The 22,128-nt window shown below is 45.0% G+C and overlaps 1 protein-coding gene and 1 long non-coding RNA gene across 12 annotated transcripts in view; one reads left to right on the forward strand and one right to left on the reverse strand.

Annotated features, from left to right (window-relative positions):
- Positions 1 to 667: 667 nt before the first annotated feature.
- mcf2l2 (MCF.2 cell line derived transforming sequence-like 2) overlaps positions 668 to 22,128 on the forward strand; it is a 116,427-nt gene continuing 94,966 nt past the window's right edge. For 7 of the 11 annotated variants that reach the window (XM_035782658.2, XM_035782699.1, XM_052458308.1 and 4 more), the window contains exon 1: positions 668 to 1,091. In XM_035782658.2, coding sequence (XP_035638551.1) covers positions 1,013 to 1,091 — 79 coding nt within the window. In that variant the 5' untranslated portion in view covers positions 668 to 1,012. Of the gene's footprint in view, positions 1,092 to 9,499; positions 9,717 to 19,489; positions 20,055 to 22,128 lie in introns of those variants that run through there. The other 4 variants (XM_035782708.2, XM_035782719.2, XM_052458295.1 and 1 more) reach the window with 4 other exon arrangements.
- LOC127906374 (uncharacterized) lies at positions 12,815 to 14,854 on the reverse strand. The gene is made up of 3 exons (XR_008061071.1): positions 13,782 to 14,854; positions 13,550 to 13,671; positions 12,815 to 13,515 (listed from the first exon to the last, which is right to left on the reverse strand). It is a non-coding gene; the product is annotated as an uncharacterized LOC127906374 (long non-coding RNA).

Genomic DNA, 22,128 nt, shown 5'->3' on the forward strand with positions numbered 1-22,128 from the left:
CAGTTGTGTCAAGTTGGCTGGATGTCCTTTGGGTGGTGGACCATTCGTGAAAACGCCAGCAGCGTTTCAGTTCTTGACACATTCAAACCAGTGCACCTGGCACCTACTACCATACCCCGTTCAAAGGCATTTACATTTTTTGTCTTGCTCATTCACCCTCTGAATGGTACACCTACATAATCCATGTCTCAATTGTCTCAAGGCTTAAAAATCCTTCTTTAACCTACTTCTTTCTCCCTGATTGAAGTGGATTTAACTAGTGACATCAGTAAGGGATTATATCTTTCACCTGGATTCACCTGATCAGTCTATCTATGCCATGTAAAAAGCAGGTGTTCCTAATGCTATAAAACAAAAACAAAACATAACATATAACAAAACATATTTCCATTATTAAAATGTATACTTGAAAATGAAATCCTTTACTTACAATATTATATTTTAAATGTATATGATATTATTTGATATTGTCTGCCATTTAGATTAAGCAGATTTTTTTAGAAGCAACATTTTCATCATAGCCCAAGTGGTACTGTAGCTCCATTCCAGTGGCTCTACAGCTCCAGGTTTTGTGTTATGGAATCCATTAGCTCCCTATCTCCCCAAGGCAGGTAGCTGCTCCCTGATTTGCTTCCTGGTGTCTGACTCAGCCTTTATTACAGCAAGCCGAGCATCAGCCTGAAAGCAGCGTTAGCCTCTCGTGATTGGCTCACCCAGTGAGTGTGTGTGTATCCATCCATTATTAATGATACATACACATACTATGCTAAATTGTATTGTACTTTTTGAGGAAAATATATCTTTTATGTAGAGTTAGAGGTATCCGCAGACCCTGAAGTTACTTCCCCTCTCTCACATCATCTCTGAGGTGCTTTCGGACTGGGAGTGGCACTGTGCTTTGTGTGTGAAGGGTCCTTCAGCCTCCGGTGAGGGAGCGGATTGACGAAGGAGAGTGGTGGAGAGTAGAGCAGAGGAGGGGAGAGAGGAGAGCCGAAGCTGCACACACCCTGAGATGCTCTGCTGGCTAAGAGAGGAGGAGATGTCTCTGCAGGAGTTCCAGCAGCGTGTGGGCTGTGTCATCACACATGTCGGTGAGTGTCCTGTCTTCATCCCTGTATCAGCCATCAGCCACACTGGGGGTTGTGGGGAGGGAAGGGGTATGTACCAGGGAGAGAGAGAGGGAGCAGGGAGGTGATACCCAGCAGCTGCTCCCTGGATGGTCTCCCTATTCCAGGCAGTATCCTTAGAAATGCTCAGATATGGAATTGCTTTATAGTAGAGATACATGTGTAAATGTATGGTCTAAACTGGTAGAAATGTCAGATTTGGGCTGATCATTTATAGCTGCAATTTACATAGTTAGTTCAAGGTCATAGTCAACATTACACAAATGACCATGAAGTATGTGGTTATATCTAGTGGGATCTGGTATGTGGATTTGTATTTTATTTTTGTATAGTTTCATAATGAACACGTCATGTTCCTCACACCAGTCAGACTTCTCATACTATGCTGGTGTACTAACTAGTTGTCACAGAACTTCACAGGGGTATCATCATAGAGTGTGATTGTCAAATCAAATCACAGAGAAATCAAATTTGATTTGTCACATACACATGGTTAGAAGATGTTAATGCGCGTGTAGTGAAATGCATGTGGTGTAGCAAAATGCTTGTGATGTAGCGAAATACTTGTGGTGCAGCGAAATGCTTGTGATGTAGCGAAATTGTTGTGGTGTAGCGAAATGCTTGTAGTGTAGCGAAATGCTTGTGATGTAGCGAAATGCTTGTGGTCCTATGCTCCTATATTGACAAGGATTTTCCATTATCTGATAATCCCATCCCATTCTTGTTATGAATTTAATTGTAAATCACTATAACCACATTTAAGAGTTAATATGTATATCATCATGAAGATAGATATACTCTATTTACTGGTTTCATTAGCTATTTAATGAAAGTCAATGTTATTAGCCACAGAAAACAGAAAACCTAATATAAATCTATTTAGAGTCCTATTTGCCCCTCTCTCAATTCCTCTTGTTGACCACCATTCCACATTCTACATCCGGGTCTTCCGGGCTGGACAGAGGAAGTAGGTTATTGTGCCACGCTGGAGATTGTTACGGAGTGTCTTCTATCATGGCTCTAGTGAGGCAGGCAGTCAGCAGCCATCCATGGGGGAGGGGACCATGCAGGCAGTTACCATAGAAACTGAGATTGCCAGGCTTGTGTGCATCAGGCCCTATTGATTTATGGAAGCAGCCTCCCCTGTGTTACTGCTTGCATCTCTCACACCCCCAATTTATCGGAGACCCCCAATTATCGTCAGTGTCATGTTATATGTTGAGCGTTATAGATCGCTGTCGTGATAATACAGTTGAAGTCGGAAGTTTACATACACCTTAGCCAAAAACATTTAAACTCAGTTTTTCACAATTCCTGACATTTAATCCAAGTAAGAAATCCCTGTTTTAGGTCAGTTAGGATCACCACTTTATTTTAAGAGTGTGAAATGTCAGAATAATAAGAGAGAGAATGATTTATTTCAGATTTGACTTATTTCATCACATTCCCAGTGGGTCAGAAGTTGATATACACTCAATTAGTATTTGGTAGCATTGCCTTTAAATGGTTTAACTTGGGTCAAACGTTTTGGGTAGCCTTCCACAAGCTTCCCACAATAAGCTGAGTGAATTTTGGCCCATTCCCCCTGACAGAGCTGGTGTAACTGAGTCCGGTTTGTAGGCCTCCTTGCTCGCACACGCTTTTTCAGTTCTGCCCACAAATTTTCTATAGGATTGAGGTCAGGGCTTTGTGATGGCCACTCCAATACCTTTACTTTGTTGTCCTTACTTTGTTTTCCTTTGCCACAACTTTGGAAGTATGCTTGGGGTCATTGTCCATTTGGAAGACCCATTTGCGACCAAGCTTCAACTTCCTGACTGATGTCTTGAGATGTTGCTTCAATATGTCCACATAATGTTCCTCCCTCATGATGCCATCTATTTTGTGAAGTGCACCAGTACCTCCTGCAGCAAAGCACCCCCACAACATGATGCTGCCACCCCCGTGCTTCACGGTTGGGATAGTGTTCTTTGGCTTGCAAGCTTCTCCCTTTTTCTTCCAAACATAACAATGGTCATTATGGCCAAACAGTTCCATTTTTGTTTCATCAGACCAGAGGACATTTCTCCAAAAAGTATGATCTTTGTCCCCATGTGCAGTTGCAATCCGTAGTCTGGCTTTTTTATGGCGGTTTTGGAGCAGTGGCTTCTTCCTTGCTGAGCGGCCTTTCAGGTTATGTCGACATAGGACTCGTTTTACTGTGGTTATAGATACTTTTGTACCTGTTTCCTCTAGCATCTTCACAAGGTCCTTTGCTGTTGTTCTGGGATTGATTTGCACTTTTCGCACCAAAGTACGTTCATCTCGAGGAGACAGAACGCGTCTCCTTCCTGAGCGGTATGATGGCTGGTCCCATGGTGTTTATACTTGCGTACTATTGTTTGTACAGATGAACGTGGTACCTTCAGACGTTTGGAAATTGCTCCCAAGGATGAACCAGACTTGTGGAGGACTACAATTGTTTTTCTGAGTTCTTGGCTGATTTCTTTTGATTTTCCCATGATGTCAAGCAAAGAGGCACTGAGTTTGAAGGTAGGCCTTGAAATACAGGTACACCTCCAATTGACTCCAATTATGTAAAGTAGCCTATCAGAAGCTTCTAAAGCCATGACATCATTTTCTGGAATTTTCCAAGCTGTTTAAAAGCAGGGTAAACTTAGTGTATGTAAACTTCTGACCCACTGGAATTGTGATACAGTGAATTCTAAGTGAAATAATCTGGCTGTAAACAATTTTCAATGACGGCCTAGGAACAGTGGGTTAACTGCCTGTTCAGCTCGGGGATTTGAACTTGCAACCTTTCGGTTACTAGTCCAACGCGCTAACCACTAGACTACCCTGCCGCCCCGGCATGCTGTGCATGACTTGTGTCATGCACAAAGTAGATGTCCTAACCGACTTGCCAAAACTATAGTTTGTTAATTAGAAATGGTGGAAAAACGTGGTTGAACTCGTTGAAAAACGAGTTTAAATGACTCCAACCTAAGTGTATGTAAACTTCCGACTTCAACTGTATGTTATTATACCAATCTGACCTAAATACTGTATCCCCAAAGTGTACTATATAAAAGGTTCATAATGAGCTTCTCTTTACAGAAGATGATTGACTTGCTACACAAGACGCTGATGACAGTAATGTTATTCTGCTAGTGGCATTTATTCTCCATTGATTTATTTAAGATCAACGACACACCCCTCTGTTTAACTGTAAGGGATGTAGAACTGTGCAGCTTCAATCACATATTTGGCATTTTAAGCCATGAGTGGGAAATGGTGAGCTTGGCAGCTGATGTCGGCAGCACTACCTCAGAGGTATTATTGCAATTAAAACCTTGTAACAGGCTCCATGACTCACAGGGAGAGAGAAAGAGAGAGATTCAAGCCTTATCTGAGCTCTCATTGGTGGCAGGTGACATCATAGTTGCCAGAAAGTGAAGGCTGCGTAATTTACGGTAACGTCGTATGGATTTTATGAATGATTCATGATATCAAATGATGTTTCAAACAGGATTATTGTGATGATTAGAATTCAGACCGTAGTATTTGTATCCAGGCACAGCTCTCCCAAGCAAATTATATTTAGAGGGAAATACATGACCTAATTGAAATGAACCTTCAAATCGTTTTCAGGAAGTTAAGGTCAGGCAAAAGTATGTTATGGTTTGTTGCCTCTATAGCAACAGAGGAATTACAGTAGCACAATGCTTCCTGTGTACTGGGAAATCCTCCATAACACACCCCAAGGATCTCTAATAGGAAGAATTACATTACCATACAGGAAAATATAAACTCAGTATTACTGGTTGAATTCTTAACCTCATTGTGTGCAAAGAATTTGGCCCACTGTAGCAGTAACCCTAATTTTGCACACTGTACTATTTAGCACAGTAGAAGAATGGAAATGTGTGGCATCAGTCACCCGTTGCTAATTGAACTAAGAGGATTAGTATTGTCTGGCCACTCATGGCTGGCCCCATATACAGTATGTGGTTAACACAGGGAAATTAAATAGTCTATAGGCCTATAGAAAAAGAAAATACAACCAATTCCAAACATGAGCACAGAATATAGACACAGTCTGCAGCTGACAGGCACCAAGGCTGGAAAACACATTAAAATGTCAGAGTAATAAATACAATATATGGTTTCCGAAGGCATTTAGTTTCAAGCATAATTTTCACTGATAAGTGACATGACAATGTACATGTTCTGCTGGCTCTACAACACAGGCCTCTATCCTAGACGTTGTGTATTTTGTGTGAGCATGTTTATGGTTTCTCTCACCATAAATGTTGGCTAACTTGTCTGTCAATCATTTTGTTGTAACTATGGCACTGTGGTAGTTATATCCTCTTACAGTAAGCCATGAATCTACTGAAACTCTATGGACATATGCAATGTTGGTTTGTGCAGGTTATCACAGATAGATAAATAGGAATCAGCATTGTTTTGTCCCTCCCTTTATTTATGTGCCCGTCCCTCTTCGGCATAGTAGCCAAAGGGTCAGTGCTATTCTCTAAAATCAATACCAGATGCCACCATGAGGGCCTGGTGCCATGTTATTCTGTGATACTGATAGTACATTCATAAGCCCTGGCACAGAATGAGACACAATTCAGATCTATAAAAAACTGTCCCATACGCAGAGAGGTAAACAATGGGAAGGTCAAAGGGTCATCCTCTCTCCTGTTGGAACAGCAGCCCTGGTGTTCATCATCTCAAACGGCTTGAGCAGATGTCTTCCTTCCTTACCTCTCACCTCTGAAATCATATCCCCTCACAACAATGCCGTCAACTTTATCTCCGTGTTTGGATTTTAGATTATTTGGATTTGGAATTTAATGTTTGTATTGATTCAAGATTGTATTATTAGTCGATTTGATTTAAACAAAATTGTAATGTTACACATTGGCACAAGTGCATAGAATCTGCAGACACATCATAGGCTGTTTGTTTTTTGTATCAGTCATAGGTCGTCAACATCTTTGAACCTCTTTAGGTCAGATAAGGGTTCCAGCCATCAATATCCCTGGTGACATAACCCCAGACAGCTCTGGGCTCTGGGTTTACCCAGCCAGGACAACCTTGTTTTTATGACGTAGGCTGTATTCACACTGCTTCCTATTTGTCCCTGCTTTACGTGAAATGGGCTCTCGACATCCTTTGGAAAACGGTTGTCTTTTTTCGCACAGTCCCCTTTGGGCTTTGGCCAGCATTTGACTTGTGCTCACAGTAACACAATGGAACAATAGTCCACTGAGCCATAAGATATGAACATATATTTGAGAGTCTGGCCTAATTTCTGACTCTAGTGTAACTACCCGAGTTCTAGAGGGTTCAGGGTGGCCTCTCAGATCAGCTCAAACCAAATGAGGTCAACCCCAACAGCATGCTTGGGAAACCAGATGGCACGTAGTGGGAAGAGAGGAGTCTTACTAGGTCAGCCTAGGACACACAGAAGGAGTACTTGGGATGACTACTCCCCATTCTCCTTCTGTGACCTTGACCCCATGACCCTCCACTCTCTGAAGGTGGGTAGGATGGTTTGCAGCAAGGTTTGCTCACCTCCCCACAGGGCATTGTTTTTGAGAATAATTACCTCTCAAGGCCACTGTGTCGATTCATTGTAGAGAATAACACTGCAGATGTTTAGAACCTTAATCTATCTCGCAAGATGCTGCAGTATATTGTGTGCAGTCACAGAAGACCTGATCTTTGGATCGATTTCCTATCCTCGGTGCCTCTCATGATTGAGAGATTTGATGCTCTGCTCCTGCCCTGGTAACTGAGGTTCACAGCACTAATAATTTATACATCAGATAATAGACCAGATGTTTACAACAGCTCTGAATGTGGGACAACATACTGCTCATTTATTATTGAATGGTGCTGAAGCTATCTTTTTTTCATGATGTTTTCACATATTTTAACATAATGTTTTTTCAGACTGGGTAGGGTTGTTCCTGTCAGATAACTCAACAAATGGAAGGTAAATATATGCTATTTGGACTTGATGGACTCGGTTGTAATTTAGTCATGTACTACTTGTGAAGAGGACTAGCTGAACCTTCCAATATCTATATTTTAAAAACAGGGTGACTTTGTGTTGACATGACAACATACATGTGCGAGCCTCATTACAATAGCAGGAAGAGATAAAAGACACTGTGTGTGTGTAACAGCTTCGCCCCTACCTGGGCCCGAACCAGGGACCCTCTGCACACATCAACAACTGACACCCTCGGAGCATCGTTACCTATCGCTCCCCAAAAGCCGCGGCCCTTGCTGAGCAAGGGAAACAACTACTTCAAGGTCTCAGAGCGTGTGATGTCACCGATTGAAACGCTATTAGCGCACACACCCCGCTGACTAGCTAGCCATTTCACACCGGTTACATGTGGTTATCTGACTCAGTGTGTGTGACCCTGGACCTCTTGACTACTGGTCAGAGCTCACATATACAGTACTAATCCTCACCATCCTTGTGTGTGTGTGTGTGTGTGTGTGTTTTCTGGAGGGAGGAGTGACTGCCAGATGCCAGTGGCACTAGTATAATGTGGCCTTACTGCAAACATTGGACCCATGCACTGCAGGCTTATAGTGCAGGCGTATAGCCCTGTGATTCGTTGATGTCAACCATGGGTGATGGTAAGGGCTGACCGGCTGATCAGGCTTCAGAACTGAACAGGTCATGGTTCAGGGGGGGCTGCAGAGGACGTGGAAATGGGAAGTGTGATCTCCAGATCCAGATTTCTTATATGCCAGCATCTTGTTCCTGTTTTTCTGTTTTTAGAGCACATGTCCCAATGGTAAAGGTCATACCTCCTTCTGCTGACAGAGCCACATGGTGTTGCCATATGATGGAATTGACTCCTTGCCCTTAAGTTGAAAAACAATCAGTGCAAATGTTGTTATAATATAGATATAGATAGATATATGCCATTTAGCAGACGCTTTTATCCAAAGCGACTTACAGTCATGTGTGCATACATTCTACGTATTCTACGTATGGGTGGTCCCGGGAATCGAACCCACTACCCTGGCGTTACAAGCGCCATGCTCTACCAACTGAGCTACAGAAGGACCAGGAGTTGCTGCTTTTGTAGTCTTTCATGCTGTTTCGTTAGCATAGTGGTTTAAAATAGATACTGTCAATATAGGGATTCAAAATCATACTGTTGAACTGAACTAAAGATAGTTCTACTCACATGAAGTAATCGCTCCACCTCGACACCACTTGGGAATAGGAGTCTGGATCCTGCCATTCTCTCAGCTTGAGAGACCAACTATCTGAACATAGGCTGTGGAGACTTATCTCAAAGTCATCTAAAATGAAAGGTGGGACATTTCACTTCTTTACATTATATGCAAAACGTGGCGTATCACGGGATGTGATATGTGCTCTGTAAGGTATGCTTGAGCTGTGAAAGCTTGTTGTTAATGTGTATTGTTGGGGCATGCAAAGGTAAACACTAATGCTAAAAAAGGCCTATCATGTCAATAAACTGCTCCCTGAATAGACTAGTGTATTAATATTAGCTAGTGAAAGTAATGTATGTTTATCAGCCAGTGGAAAGGTAAGCTTTAAGATACAGACCTGTGTGTTATGTCTCTTTAAAGACAGGAAGCCCACTGGTTACAATTTCCTGTGACAAACAGCAAGGCTACAGTATCACACATATTGGTCTTTGCTTGGACACTAAAAGGACACATGTTGATGTAATGGTTGGTAACTCCTTTGCCTCTTCAGTTGTTACAGTATGCTGTGTGGTGTAAAAAAAAGTTATATTGGAGTAGTAGGATTTCTGCTTCTTTTTTTTGCAAATAGCAGTTCTACAAACTTAGCCCCCTAAATGTGAGGGCACACTCAGACACACTCCAACACACACATCATTTGTGTTTTTGTATTGTTTGTATACTGTTGTATTTTACATTTGTGTGACTCTCCTTGTCTATCAGTGTATGAGTGTTTTGTTGCTGTTTTGTGTTTTTTTGGGAACCCCAGGAAGAGTAGCTGCTGCTTCTGCAAAATCTAATGAGGATCTGAATAAACAAATAAACAAACAAATGACTGCCATGCCCATGGGTGTAACTTAGATACAGTATGACTGAGTATTACTGATAATATTCTTGTGTGTTTATTCTCATGTGATACATACCCTTGTCCACTGAGAGTGTCTTGGGAGGGAGGGGTGAGAAAGTGCTTCCGAGACAAGGCCAGGCCAGTGAATGAGCTACAGCCAGGAGGAAAAGCGGTGGTGGGTTCCTGACGCACGGTGGCCACACAGCACAACGGCTGAATGTCACGCAGGGTGGGGGAGGAAAGGGAAGCCCCCAGTGCCTCAGGACATTGTTGAGGAGATTGGTGTAAGCCATGGCAGTCTCCTGAGCTCCACTGGTCACAAGACTTCAACTCAGACTGCTGGCAAGAGCCCTGACAGAACACATACACATGCACCCACACACTCACAGAAACACACACAGTAAGGAATCTGTTCTGCACGGCTCTCCATACCACAGCCGGAGTCCTCAGGGCAGGACTGTCAGTCTGGTCCAGACAGGAAGACCTCACCATGGGCTCAGTTATGTGTAAGTGACTGGATTATCTACTTTAACCCTTCATGGACATTTTCTGTGTGTTTGATACTCATACAGGTCTGTGGTTATTTTGCCTATGAGTGGTGTGAAACAGATGTGATGTATGCTAGTTGTGGTACTGGAGAAGCCTGCTCAGTAGATAGCAGTAGGTAGGGGCTGGTGATTGAGTGGTGTTTCCTTGTGACGTCTTGAGTAAGACGTTCAGCAATGTGACCTAACAGAGAGGACGGTGATTACCCTGTAAACACCTTGTGGGAACCTTGTTACGAATAGAGCTAGTAGTTCAAAATGCCCTATAAATTCACATTGGAATGTATGACAGAGTTATTTTTCAGTTTCCATTGCTTCTATGTTTCCATGTTCACAGTGATGGTGCATTTCACTTTTAGATTCTCACCTGAGTGTGAAGTCACCTGAGCTTAGATAGAGGTTAGCTAAGAAGGGTTTGTGATTATTCTCTGTTGTATGTGCCTGACAAAGAGAGGTAAGTGGAGGTAAGAGACCTAGGCAGAGGTCAGAGGCAGCAGCTCACTGCCTCCTTGGACTGAAGAGAAATAATTGCGGTGGTAGAGGCTGGCAGGGAACCTGATGTGTGTGTACTGTATGCAGTATGTGTGTGTGTTAGAGTTGTGCTGCTCTGAGAGACCGGGCTATCAGATGCAAGGCACTGTAAGAAAAGAGTGTCCAGGGGACATGAATAGCAGACCGGGGGGGATTCAGGAGCTCTAAGCCTGGGAGCAGAGTGACAATCTGGTAGCCACTCAGAGTTCTGTCTGTCCCTGTCTTCCTACTGTCTCCCTGAGCTGAAGTCTGGGCTGACCTTGGCTATACTAGGCACTGAGTAGGAAGGAAGTACACAGGCTGCTGTGCAGGAAAGCCACCTCTTGCATACAAACACACACACTTAGACTCTATATTAGAGATGACTGGTGCAGATATTTAGATGCTCTGCTGTGGTGGGATGATGGACGGCTCTCCGCGGTACCAGACCATCCCTTCGCAGTGTCCAGCGTGCGGGTGGCACACGAGTCAGCCAGAAGTATGTCCTCCCTCTCTTCCCTCTCACCCTCCTCCTCAGTTCCTCTCCCTCGCTTCATCCACCTGCCATTTGACCTTTTATTTGAGTCATTTAGGAGACACTCGTATCCTTAGTGCAGTGCATTCATCTTAAGATAGCTAGATGAGACAACCACATATCACAGTTGTAGTAAGAACATTTAACTTCAATAAAGTAGTTCAGCGAAGTCAGTGCTATTAGGAAAAGACAAGTGGGGATCTGTCAGGTAGATGATTGATGTAGATCTGCTAAGGCCCTACTATATGTTAATGCTTTGGTGAATTTTCATTAGTCTGCAGCTGCTATCTGTGGTGTGACTTTCCTTCTAATATTAGACTGATGCATTTATGAATAGGCAGTTGTCACCTTCTCAGATAGTGTATGCCAGGTTGCTTTCCTATCTGCATGTCAAAAGCTTTCATTGTACAGGATAGAAAAGCTCCACATCACAACCACCTTTGAAAGAATACTGAGTAGACATGTCTTATAACATGCAAGCATGCACCATTTCGATTGTTTCCTTCTGTGGAGAAGTGGCAATGACAGCAGAAAAAATAGCTCCAGGTTTTTATTCCCGAAATCTGAATCGGCGTGTGTCTATGGTTGGATAAAGCTGTCCTGTCTGACTGTTTTAAATGTGTGGAAAAAGACTAGCTGGCAGTATGCCTCAAACTTGAATGATGTCACAAAATAACCTACCCAGAAGCCATTGATAGCAGTTTATATAAAACCTTACAAGGTCCCACAAACCCTCAGTGCCTGTCTTTTTGTGTGTGTGTGTGTGTGTGTGTGTGTGTGTGTGTGTGTGTGTGTGTGTGTGTGTGTGTGTGTGTGTGTGTGTGTGTGTGTGTGTGTGTGTGTATGTGCATGCATGCTCAGCCTACTCACTCTGACACATAATGTGTAGACATGCACCCTCTCTTATGTGTGATTATCCTGAGAATGGAATGTACAGCATTTGTCAAACAGTCACTTCTCTATATAGTGTACAGTTAGTGGCTGAGCCTTGAAAATACAGTGCATTCTGAAAGTATTCAGACCCCTTGACTTTTTCAACATTTTGTTACAGAGAGCATTATTTAGCGTTATTCTAAAACGCTAAATCAATCTACACACAATCCCCTAATCAATCTACACACAATACCCCATAATGACAAAGCAAACACTGGTTTTTAGAAATGTTTACAGAAATATCACATGTACATAAGTATTCAGACCCTTTACTCAGTACTTTGTTGAAGAACCTTTGGCAGAGATTACAGCCTTGAGTCTTCTTGGGAATGACGCTACAAGCTTGGCACACCTGTATTTGGGGAGTTTGTCCCATTCTTCTCTGCAGATCCTTTCAAGCTCTGTGAGGTTGGATGGGGAACATCGCTGCACAGCTATTTTCCGGTCTCTCCAGAGATGTTAGATTGGGTTCAAGTTCGGGCTCTGGCTGGGCCACTCAAGGACATTCAGAGACTTGTCCCAAAGCCACTTCTGCATTGTCTTGGCTGTGTGCTTGGGGTCGCTGTCCTGTAGGAAGGTGAACCTTCATCCCAGTCTGAGGTCCTGAGAACTGGAGCAGGTTTTCATCAAGGATCTCTCTGTACTTTGCTCTGTTCATCTTTCCCGTGATCCTGACTAGTCTCCCAGTCCCTCCTGCCGAAAAACATCCCCACAGCATGATGCTGCCATCACCATGCTTCAACGTAGAGATGGTGCCAGGTTTCCTCCAGACGTGATGCTTGGCATTCAGGCCAAAGAGTTCAATCTTGGTTTCATCAGACCAGAGAATCTTGTTTCTCATAGTCTGAGTCGTAAGGTGCCTTTTGGCAAACTCCAAGCAGGCTGTCATGTGCCTTTTACTGAGGAGTGGCTTCCGTCTGGCCACTCTACCATAAGGCCTGATTGGTGGTGTCACACCCTGATCTGTTTCACCTGTCTTGTGTTTGTCTCCACCCCCGACCAGGTGTCTCCCATTTGGTCCCATTATTCCCTATGTATTTATCCCGGTGTCTTCTGCCTGTTGCCAGTTCGTCTTGTCAAGTCAACTAGCGTGTTTTTGATAGTCTCTGTTTTCCTAGTCCTCTAGGTTCTGACTATTTGCCTGCCCTGACACTGTACCTGCCTGCCTGACCATTCAGCCTGCCCTGACACAGTACCTGCCTGCCTGACAATTCAGCCTGCCCTGACACTGTACCTGCTTGCCTGACCATTCAGCCTGCCCTGACACAGTACCTGCCTGCCTGACAATTCAGCCTGCCCTGACACTGTACCTGCTTGCCTGACCATTCAGCCTGCCCTGACACTGTACCTGTCTGCCTGACCATTCAGCCTGCCCTGACACTGTACCTGTCTGCCTGACCATTCAGCCTGCCCTGACACTGTACCTGTCTGCCTGACCATTCAGCCTGCCCTGACACTGTACCTGCCTGCCTGCCTGACCATTCAGCTTGCCCTGACACTGTACCCGCCTGCCTGACCATTCAACCTGCCCTGACACTGTACCCGCCTGCCTGACCATTCAGCCTGCCCTGACACTGTACCTGCCTGCCTGACCTTTCAGCCTGCCCTGACACTGTACCTGCCTGCCTGACTGACCATTCAACCTGCCCTGACACTGTACCTGCCTGCCTGACCTTTCAGCCTGCCCTGACACTGTACCTGCCTGCCTGACTGACCATTCAGCCTGCCCTGACACTGTACCTGCCTGCCTGACCATTCAGCCTGCCCTGACACTGTACCTGCCTGCCTGACCATTCAGCCTGCCCTGACACTGTACCTGCCTGACCATTCAGCCTGCCCTGACACTGTACCTGCCTGCCTGCCTGACCATTCAGCCTGCCCTGACACTGTACCTGCCTGCCTGCCTGACCATTCAGCCTGCCCTGACACTGTACCTGCCTGCCTGACCATTCAGCCTGCCCTGACACTGTACCTGCCTGCCTGACCATTCAGCCTGCCCTGACACTGTACCTGCCTGCCTGACCATTCAACCTGCCCTGACACTGTACCTGCCTGCCTGACCATTCAGCCTGCCCTGACACTGTACCTGCCTGCCTGACCATTCAGCCTGCCCTGACACTGTACCTGCCTGCCTGCCTGCCCTGACACTATACCTGCCTGCCTGACCATTCAACCTGCCCTGACACTGTACCTGCCTGCCTGACCATTCAACCTGCCCTGACACTGTACCTGCCTGCCTGACCATTCAACCTGCCCTGACACTGTACCTGCCTGCCTGACCATTCAACCTGCCCTGACACTGTACCTGCCTGCCTGACCATTCAACCTGCCCTGACACTGTACCTGCCTGCCTGACCATTCAACCTGCCCTGACACTGTACCTGCCTGCCTGCCTGCCCATTCAACCTGCCCTGACACTGTACCTGCCTGCCTGACCATTCAACCTGCCCTGAACCCGAGCCTGCCTGCCTGCCTGCCCATTCAACCTGCCCTGACACTGTACCTGCCTGCCTGACCATTCAACCTGCCCTGACCCCGAGCCTGCCTGCCGCCCTGTACCATCTAGACCTGGTTTATGAACTTCTGACTGTCCTCGACCTGCCTCTTGCCTGCACCTTGTTTTTCAATAAATATCAGAGACTCGAACTATCTGCCTCCGGTGTCCGTATCTGGGTCTCTCCCTGTGTTGTTATAGATGGAGGCTGCAGAGATGATTGTCCTTCTGGAAGGTTCTCCCATCTCCACAACGGAACTCTAAAGCTCTGTCAGAGTGACCATTAGGTTCTTGGTCACCTCCCTGACCAAGGCCCTTCTCCCCTGATTGCTCAGTTTGGCCGGGCGGCCAACTCTAGGAAGAGTCTTGGTGGTTCCAAACTTATTCAATTTCGAATGATGGAGGCCAATGTGTTCTAGGAGATCTTCAATGCTGCAGAAATGTTTTGGTACCCCTACCAAGATCTGTGCCTCGACACAATCCTGTCTCAGAGCTCTATGGACAATTCCTTCAACCTCATGGATTGGTTTTTGCTCTGACATGCACTGTCAACTGTGGGACCTTATAGACAGGTGTGTGCCTTTCCAAATCATGTCCAATCAATTGAATTTACCACAGCTGGACCCCAATCAAGTTGTAGAAACATCTCAAGGATAATTCATGGAAACAGGATGCACCTGAGATCAATTTTGAGTCTCATAGCAAAGGGTCTGTATACTTATGTAAATAAGGTATTTCTGAATTTCTCTTTGTCATTATGGGGTATTGTGTGTCGATTGCTCAGGATTTTAACAAAATAAATCCATTTTAGAATATGGCTGTAACATAACAAAATGTGGAAAAAGCAAGGGGTCTGAATACTTTCGGAAATGCACTGTATGTGGATTTAAAGATTGTACATTCAAGTGAGGATCTGTTTCCCTTTTTGTTGTTCCTGGACTGTCTGGATCTAAAGGTCTTTCTGCTAAAATTATATTTAGTCTGAACAAAGTAAAAGCCAACAGCCATTTCTGTAACTGCCAGGGCGGAAATTCCAAGAAGTATCTGATAGTTAATTAGAGAATGGGGAATCCATCTTAATGTCCTGAATGTATGACTGAAACCATAATGACCGTCACATGGCCTTGACATAACTTCCTTTGATATCCTTTCAGCTCTTAGCACCATAATGACATCCATTAGTTCTGTTCCTAGGACAAGTTACCATATGAATGTTGGCATAAAATGTATGATCAAAGTCCCTATTTTCAGCCCTATCTTTCCATTTGGTTGGTTGGTATTTTTCTCCACCTGAAGTCCAGATTATTCCACAGCTGGGGATCATTCAACTTTCAAAGAGCTCAAACACAACCAGACTCCCATTGTCTCCCAAAACCTTGCCCCTTGTAATCAAACCCTCATGACAACATACCGTTGGTTTGGTCTGGCACCCATGCCCGCCTCCCCCTTTCCTAGGAACATACTGTCAGGAACGTACCTGGCAACATACATGGTTTTATTTTCCTATGGTAGCTGTATATGTACTGTAGCCTTCCATGTTATGACATCTCTTCAATCTAGTGTTGGTTTTGGAGGCAGTGTTGGCTTCGCTTTCATTTGATATTCACCACTAGGTGAGGTTTGTTATTGGGAGATAAATGGACCTTTCTGACACATCCTTTTATTGTTTTCTTGCACGGCTGCCCTTTTCCTGAGTGTCAATGGGAAACGTGCTCTTTTGGACGTATCTGGAATTCCGAACCAAAATAACTGCTATATCCAAACTTCCTCTCCAACAATATTGAAGGAAATTACATCAGGAGTGTTTGTAGATCTAGGACCCTGGCAATGCCATAGTATTGTAAACTGTATGTACAGGTGACTTGATACCGGTACTCCTTGTACATAGTCCCGTTATTTTGTGTTACTATTTCCTGTCTTGTTTTTTGCTAATTTGTCTTACCTTTTAAACTCTGCGTTGTTGGGAAAGGGCCCATAAGCATTTCACGGTACACCTGTTGTACTCTGCGCATGTGACAAATAACATTTCATTTGATGTATAAGTCAAATGGAGTACAGGGAGGATTTCTGTATATGAACACAGTCAATTCTACCAACTACATGATGTTAGGTAGTTTGAATACTCAATGATAGAGAGTACTTACCACATATTGTATCAAAGATGATATTTGATGTTCTATTTGATGTTCTATTTGATGATGTTCTTAGAGAGAGAGAAATATTAGCGGTCTCGTATTCTCCCTGTGCTATTATCTTACAACATTGTGTGTATGTCAGAATGAGCGTGAGGGCTTCTCGTCCCCCACTGGGCCCATGGAGGGTGGTGGTGGAGAGATGCTTGGCCTAGTTCTTCCAAAAACACGATCTCACTCTGTTTTATGAGCTCCGCTCAGCATAGAGTGTTGGTCACAGCTTCTTATGTCCCATTAGTTAAGACAGAACTTTTGTTCTGGAGAGGCTGTTTCAACCACTATAAAATTACATTAAAATCACAAGGCTGGACTATTTTTATAAAATACTTTGTGTGTAATTTGATTGGGCTTCTGTGTTAAATGTGGATTTTGAGAAACGTATTACTCCACATGGACACACCTGTATGTGTTTGCGCGCACATGTGTGTCTCTGTGTGGGTGTAGGTCTTGTAGCAGGAATCCAACTGGATAAGAAACATTATGGGATTGTCATGCCCGGACCTTAGAGATCCTTTAAATTCTCTATTTTGTAGGTCAGGGTGGGACTAGGGTGGGAAATCTATGTTTATATTTCTTTGTTGGCCGAGTATGGTTCCCAATCAGAGGCAGCTGTCTATTGTTGTCTCTGATTGGGGATCATGCTTAGGCAGCCCTTTTTCCCACCTTCTGTTGTGGGATATTGTCTTTGTTTGTTGCATGTGTTGCACTCCTAGCTTTACGTTCGTTGAGTTGTTTATTGTTTTTTGGTGGAACATTTATAATTAAAGATAATGTACGCCTACCACGCTGCACCTTGGTCTTCATTTAACGATGGACGTAACAGAAGATCCCACCACCAATAGACCAAGCAGCGTGGTCAGGAGGACTGGACCTGGGAGGAAATCCTGGATGGAGCAGGACCCTGGACAAGGGCCGGGGAGTATCGCAGTCCGAAGCAGGAGATAGAGGCAGCGAAAGCGGAACGGCGACGATACGAGGAGACACCTCAACAAAGCAAGCACGAGAGGCAGCCCCAAAAAATGTTTTGGGGGGAGCACATGGGGAGATTAGCGGAGTCAGGGTTCAGACCTGAGCCAGCTCCCCATGCTTACCGTGGGGAGTGTGTGACTGGTCAGGCACCGTGTTATGCGGTGATGAGCACAGTGTCTCCAGTCTCCAGGCCGGTGCGCTCTGTGCCAGCGCCCCGCATTTGCCGGGCAGAAGTTGGCATCCAGCCAGGACGGGTTGTGCCAGCTCTATGCTCGAGACCGCCAGTGCTCCTCCACGGCCCAGTGTATCCGGTGCCTGCTCCACGCACCAGGCTTCCAGTGCATCTCCCCAGTCCGGTGAGACCTGTTCCGGTTCCACGTACCAGGCCTCCAGTATGTCTCCCCAGCCTGGTAAGCCCTGTGGCAGCTCCACGCACCAGGCTTCCAGTACGTCTCCTCAGTCCGGTGAGACCTGTTCTGGCTCCATGTACGAAGCCTCTAGTGATGATACATGGCACGAAGCCTCCAGTGATGATCCATGGCCCGGAGCCTGTAGTGATGATCCATGGCACGAAGCCTCCAGTGATGATCCATGGCCCGGATCCTGTAGTAATGATCCATGGCACGAAGCCTCCAGTGATAATCCACGGCCCGGAGCCTCCAGCGACGGTCCGCAGTCCGGAGCCCCCAGCGACAATCCGCAGTCCGGAGCCTTTGGCGACGATCCGCAGTCCAGAGCCTCCGGCGACGATCCGCAGTCCGGAGCCTCCGGCGACGATCCGCAGTCCGGAGCCTCTGGCGACGATCCGCAGTCCGGAACCTCCGGCGACGAGCTGCAATCCGGAGCCTCCGGCGGTGGTTCCCAGTTCAGACCCTCCGGCAATGATCCATTAGGGTTTGATTAGGGTTAAGTGCCTTGCTCAAGGACACATTGCCAGATTTTTCACCTTGTCTGCTTGGTTATTCAAACTAGCGTGTTTTCGGTTACTGGCCCAACGTTCTTAATCGCTAGGCTACCTGCCACCCTATCCAGCCTATTAACTGTCCTCTCCTGGAGGACAGGTTTGTTAAAGGGATGAACTTCTCACCCCAGGGCTCAATTTGCCAACTAAGGGGTTCATATTCTACAAGGAAAGTGTGGAGAGAAAGTGTGATGAGTGCGTGGCATTTTAGGCTGTATGTGGTGGAGATTGTAGGCTTTTCACACAAGAATCTAGAGTGTATCTGTGACTTGTGTCTTCCGTTTGGAAGAGAACAGTGGGAAATGTTGTCATCAACATTGATTTGCACTCTCCTTCTGAACAATTGGCTGTCTCCTTATCCTGTCCTCAATAATGGTCTCTTACGTAACCCTGTAACACTGTGTGTGTGAGATCCATGGTGGCTCAGGCAGGTCGACAGGGCAGACACAGCAACCCGTCTACCCGTTCACACAGCTGATCTCCCTGCTGTAGATTGCTGTTGACCCTCCAAATTATTAGACACACAGCTAATTATCCCATTATAGCAGATCTACTGGTGCATTCTCTTACCCCCTGTCATGCAGGGGGCCTCGTCTCCTAACAAGCTCTCTTAGTTACGATAAGCTGCTCTCCTTGGGTGGGGGGAGAAAGCTTGTTTACACAATCAATGGTGGGGTTTTAAGTATAAACCATGACATGGATTCAGATTTTATGGACATGTGTTTTGTAAATGATATAATGTGCCCTCAAATTGTATATTAAATTAAGGGACATAAAACGTTTCATCGGATTTACAAAAGATAATATTTTTAAAGTTGTCCTTTGACCTTTTTGAGACCATTGTAACACATTTCACCTGGCAAAGTGGACATGTTTCAGTGAATCTCACTATTTTGGAGTCCAATGGGAAGGGAAGCTGCTTATTTAACATACAATGCCTCAGTAGCTGCCACCGGGGTTTTGGGACATGCTTCCTCTAGGACCATAAACACCCCTGTACTCCCAGCCAGCTGCTCTGACAGGGGGGAGGACTCAGAGGAGGGAGGGAGGGGCGGGGCGGGGGGTGTCATGTTCAGTCAACCACAGAAAGGACAGAGAAAGACAGAGTCAGATTAGAGAGGGGTGCATGGTCAGCATGTGACTTTAATGAAGATGGATGATGCTGAAGGGATCTTCTCGCTCTCTCTCGCTCTCTCTCGCTCTCTCTCTCTCTTCATTCTTTCAGAAGTATGTAGTTAAATGTTTGGGGCTGTCCCCCACTTAAAGAGGCAGTAAGCAGTGTGTTTATGATCTCCCTCCCTCCTCCCTGATTTCCTGATAGGTTGCTTGTGTGGTTGCTATGTTCTGAGAGAGCCTTGTGAGAGGTCAGACTGGAGCTGTGAGAAGCAGCTAGGGCTGGAAAAATTGACAAAAGACTCAGACGCACTGCTTCCTTAGAAAAAACTCCTTTGCTGCCAAGGCTCTGTAAGAGCTGGGTGTGTGTAAATGGGGGGAGGGAGTGTAGGGGGGTGTGTGTGTGTGTGTCTGTCTGTCTGTGTCGTTACTCAGGAAGTCTGAAGAGAAGAAAGGGATGATAATGATAGAAAAGCAAGTCTGGACTAAGTTCTACTGGTGTCATTTACCTCTGCCGCCTGGATGAGTGACTTCTCTCTCTTCACACCCGACTATCGTGGCGCTATGATGAAGAGAACTCGACATGTCATAGGTAAGGTATTGATACTCTCCTCGCTCGCTGGCTCTCTGTCGGGAGCTATAGGGTGTTTACATGCCAAACAGAGAGACACATTTGTTGTCACTGGCCTGGGTCCTAGACTTTATTTCCATTACAACAGAATACCAAGATGTTGATAAATTCTCAAGTGTCTTCTGAGGAGCTCAAGGGACTCTTGCCTGTCTGTCCATAGCTAATGCTCAGTGACAAAACGGCTCAATTGTTTTGCAGTTGTCTGTGGGGGAGATGCAACTGTGCTTCGGGATTTTGTGACTTTCTGATGGCGGCCGGCTGTGTGAAAATTAGATTGTTGCGTTATAAACCTTATGTAGGCTACAAATATATAGCATGTGTTGCAATTGCTTTGTGTTTGGTATCCTGTCCTCTACTCATTATTTCGTAACAGCCTTGTTGGTAATTAGTAGGCTAAGCAATGATGCATTTTTTTGCCTTTGTATAAATCGATTTAGAGGGAAAGTAGGGTAAAGTGAAGTAGGAAACTTGATTTAGGGAATTCTCAACCTCACACGTTATCTTAATATTCACCAAAGCTAATGAATAAAAGGTAAAGCACCTGGTTGGTTGGACTCCATTTAGGTTATTGAGGTGAGCTAATGTAAAAAATGTATTTGAAGAAATTATGTACTTTCCAGAGAGAGAAACTGGTGCACTGATCTGCACCAAGCATACAGTACAACTCTACGAAGGGAATCCTAAAATGTTTGGGTAGTTATAACGTTATTGTTGTCAGTCAAATACAGTTGAAGTCGGAAGTTTACATACACTTAGGTTGGAGTCATTAAAACTCGTTTTTCAACCACTCCACAAATTTCTTGTTAACAAACAATAGTTTTGGCAAGTCGGTTAGGACATCTGCTTTGTGCATGACACAAGTAATTTTTCCAACAATTGTTTACAGACAGATTATTTCACTTAGAATTCACTGTATCACAATTCCAGTGGGTCAGAAATGTACATACACTAAGTTGACAGTGCCTTTAAACAGCTTGGAAAATTCCAGAAAATGATGTCATGGCTTTAGATGCTTCTGATAGGCTAATTGACATGATTTGAGTCAATTGGAGGTGTACCTGTGGATGTTTTCAAGGCCTACCTTTAAACTCAGTGCCTCTTTGCTTGACATCATGGGAAAATCAAAAGAAATCAGCCAAGACCTCAGAAAAATAATTCTAGACCTCCACAAGTCTGGTTCATCGTTGGGAGCAATTTCCAAACACCTGAAGGTACCACGTTCATCTGTACAAACAATAGTACGCAAGTATAAACACCATGGGACAACACAGCCGTCATACCGCTCAGGAAGGAGACGCGTTCTGTCTCAAAGAGATGGAGGTACTTTGGTGCGAAAAGTGCAAATCAATCCGAAAACAACAGCAAATGACCTTGTGAAAATGCTGGAGGAAACTATATAAAAACTGTATAAAATTATCTATAACCACAGTAAAACAATTCCTATATCAACATAACCTGAAAGACCGCTCAGCAAGGAAGAAGCCACTGCTCCAAAACCGCCATAAAAAAGCCAGACTACGGTTTTCAACTGCACATGGGGGGAAAAAATCGTAGTTTTTCGAGAAATGCCCTCTGGACTGATGAAACAAAAATGGAACTGTTTGGCCATAATGACCATTGTTATGTTTGGAGGAAAAAGGGGGAGGCTTGCAAGCCGAAGAACGCCATCCCAACCGTGAAGCACGGGGGTGGCAGCATCATGTTGTGGGGGTGCTTTGCTGCAGGAGGGACTGATGTACTTCACAAAATAGATGGCATCATGAGGTAGGAAAATTATGTGGATATATTGAAGCAACATCTCAAGACATCAGACAGGAAGTTAAAGCTTGGTCGCAATTGGTCTACCAAATGGACAGTGACCCCAAGCATACTTCCAAAGTTGTGGCAAAATGGCTTAAGGACAACAAAGTCAAGGTATTGGAGTGGCCATCACAAAGCCCTGACCTAAATCCTATAGAAAATTTGTGGACAGAACTGAAAAAGCATGTGCGAGCAAGGAGGCCTACAAACCTGACTCAGTTAACACCAGCTCTGT

The sequence above is a fragment of the Oncorhynchus keta genome, chromosome 1, assembly GCF_023373465.1.
Source record: "Oncorhynchus keta strain PuntledgeMale-10-30-2019 chromosome 1, Oket_V2, whole genome shotgun sequence".
NCBI lineage: Eukaryota > Metazoa > Chordata > Actinopteri > Salmoniformes > Salmonidae > Oncorhynchus > Oncorhynchus keta.